This window comes from Pteropus alecto, unplaced genomic scaffold (assembly GCF_000325575.1).
Source record: "Pteropus alecto unplaced genomic scaffold, ASM32557v1 scaffold22, whole genome shotgun sequence".
NCBI classification, from domain to species: Eukaryota; Metazoa; Chordata; class Mammalia; order Chiroptera; family Pteropodidae; genus Pteropus; species Pteropus alecto.
This window is the reverse complement of record NW_006434839.1, coordinates 598,604-599,717: the sequence shown is the minus strand read 5'-3', so window position 1 is coordinate 599,717 and position 1,114 is coordinate 598,604. Positions and strand designations below refer to the sequence as shown.

Here is a 1,114-nt window from a genome sequence, read left to right as displayed (position 1 = left end):
TGTCTCTTTCTGGCTTTCGGGGGACAGGCCTGTCCTCCCAACCTCACCCCACCGCACCCTTAAGCATCATCTCTGCTCCAGGAAGCAGATGACAGTCAGCCACAGCCGCTTACTGCCGACAGGTGCGCCCGCCGGGTTCGCGGGTAGGGTGGGCATCGGGCCAGCGAGGCAGGTTTCTTGAGTTTTCAGGGGTTCTCGTCGTCTCTGTGATGGTTCAGTGGTGGTTGCACGTCTCGATATTATTGTTTTTTGGGATGGTTTTCGCGATGATTTTGCATCCAAAGAAACCTTTTTCCTCAATAAATTATTATCAAACAGGCTAAAAATATGGATAATTTTAACGGGAATTTTCTTGTCCATCTGTTAGTTGGCATGATTTCCTCCTAATGGTTTACATTTTCTGCACTTGACATGAATCCTTCAGTTTAGATTTGTTATAGGTTGGGAGGTTGTTTGGGGGTTTGTTTAGATTTTAAGCCTTTTATGTGTTCATCGGCACACGCACACGCACACGCACACGCACACGCACATGGCATGGACCTTTTTCCCACCCTCCACCTACACCTCGTCCCCGCCCTCATGTTCAATGGGCCCGAGTGTCACGCACAGGCCAGGACCCGCTGGGCCTCACTCCCACATCTGGCCTGGGCCTCACCCCGTGCAAGCCGCTGGCCCTTGAGAAAGGCTGCACGGGAGGGTGGGAAGATGCGACGTTTAGAACCAACGAGCTCATCAACGGTCCCGCTCTGCCCTTAGTGTCCGTGTGATCTCGAGCGGCTGAGTCATTTCCGTGGCGGACCTCAGTTTCCTCATCGATATAATGGGTGTAATAACACTACTGCTTTGAGACCTGGTTGCTACGTGGATCTAAGGACGTAATAAATGCGAAAGTACTCCACAAACTCCCAAGTCATCTGTGTTGCTTTCCACAGGACGGCCCGCTACGGTCCCCCTAGAAGGCTCTGTTGTCCCCTGCTGGCTACTCCCTACTCTCTTTTCCAGCAACGGAATTCTCTAGTGAGCCGGAATGAGGGTCAGGCCCACGGCTATGATTTCACAGAGCTCATGACATCAGAGGCGCTATGGAAGGGAAGAGCAAGCAGTGCTGGGCGGG

At 52.5% G+C, this 1,114-nt stretch overlaps 1 protein-coding gene across 1 annotated transcript in view; it reads right to left on the bottom strand.

Moving 5' to 3' along the window:
- Window positions 1-59: 59 nt before the first annotated feature.
- Window positions 60-1,114, bottom strand: part of KEL (Kell metallo-endopeptidase (Kell blood group)) — a 20,799-nt gene continuing 19,744 nt past the window's right edge. The window contains exon 16 of the mRNA XM_015588280.2: window positions 60-72. Within this exon, the coding sequence (XP_015443766.1) occupies window positions 60-72 (13 nt within the window). The remainder of the gene's footprint in view (window positions 73-1,114) is intronic.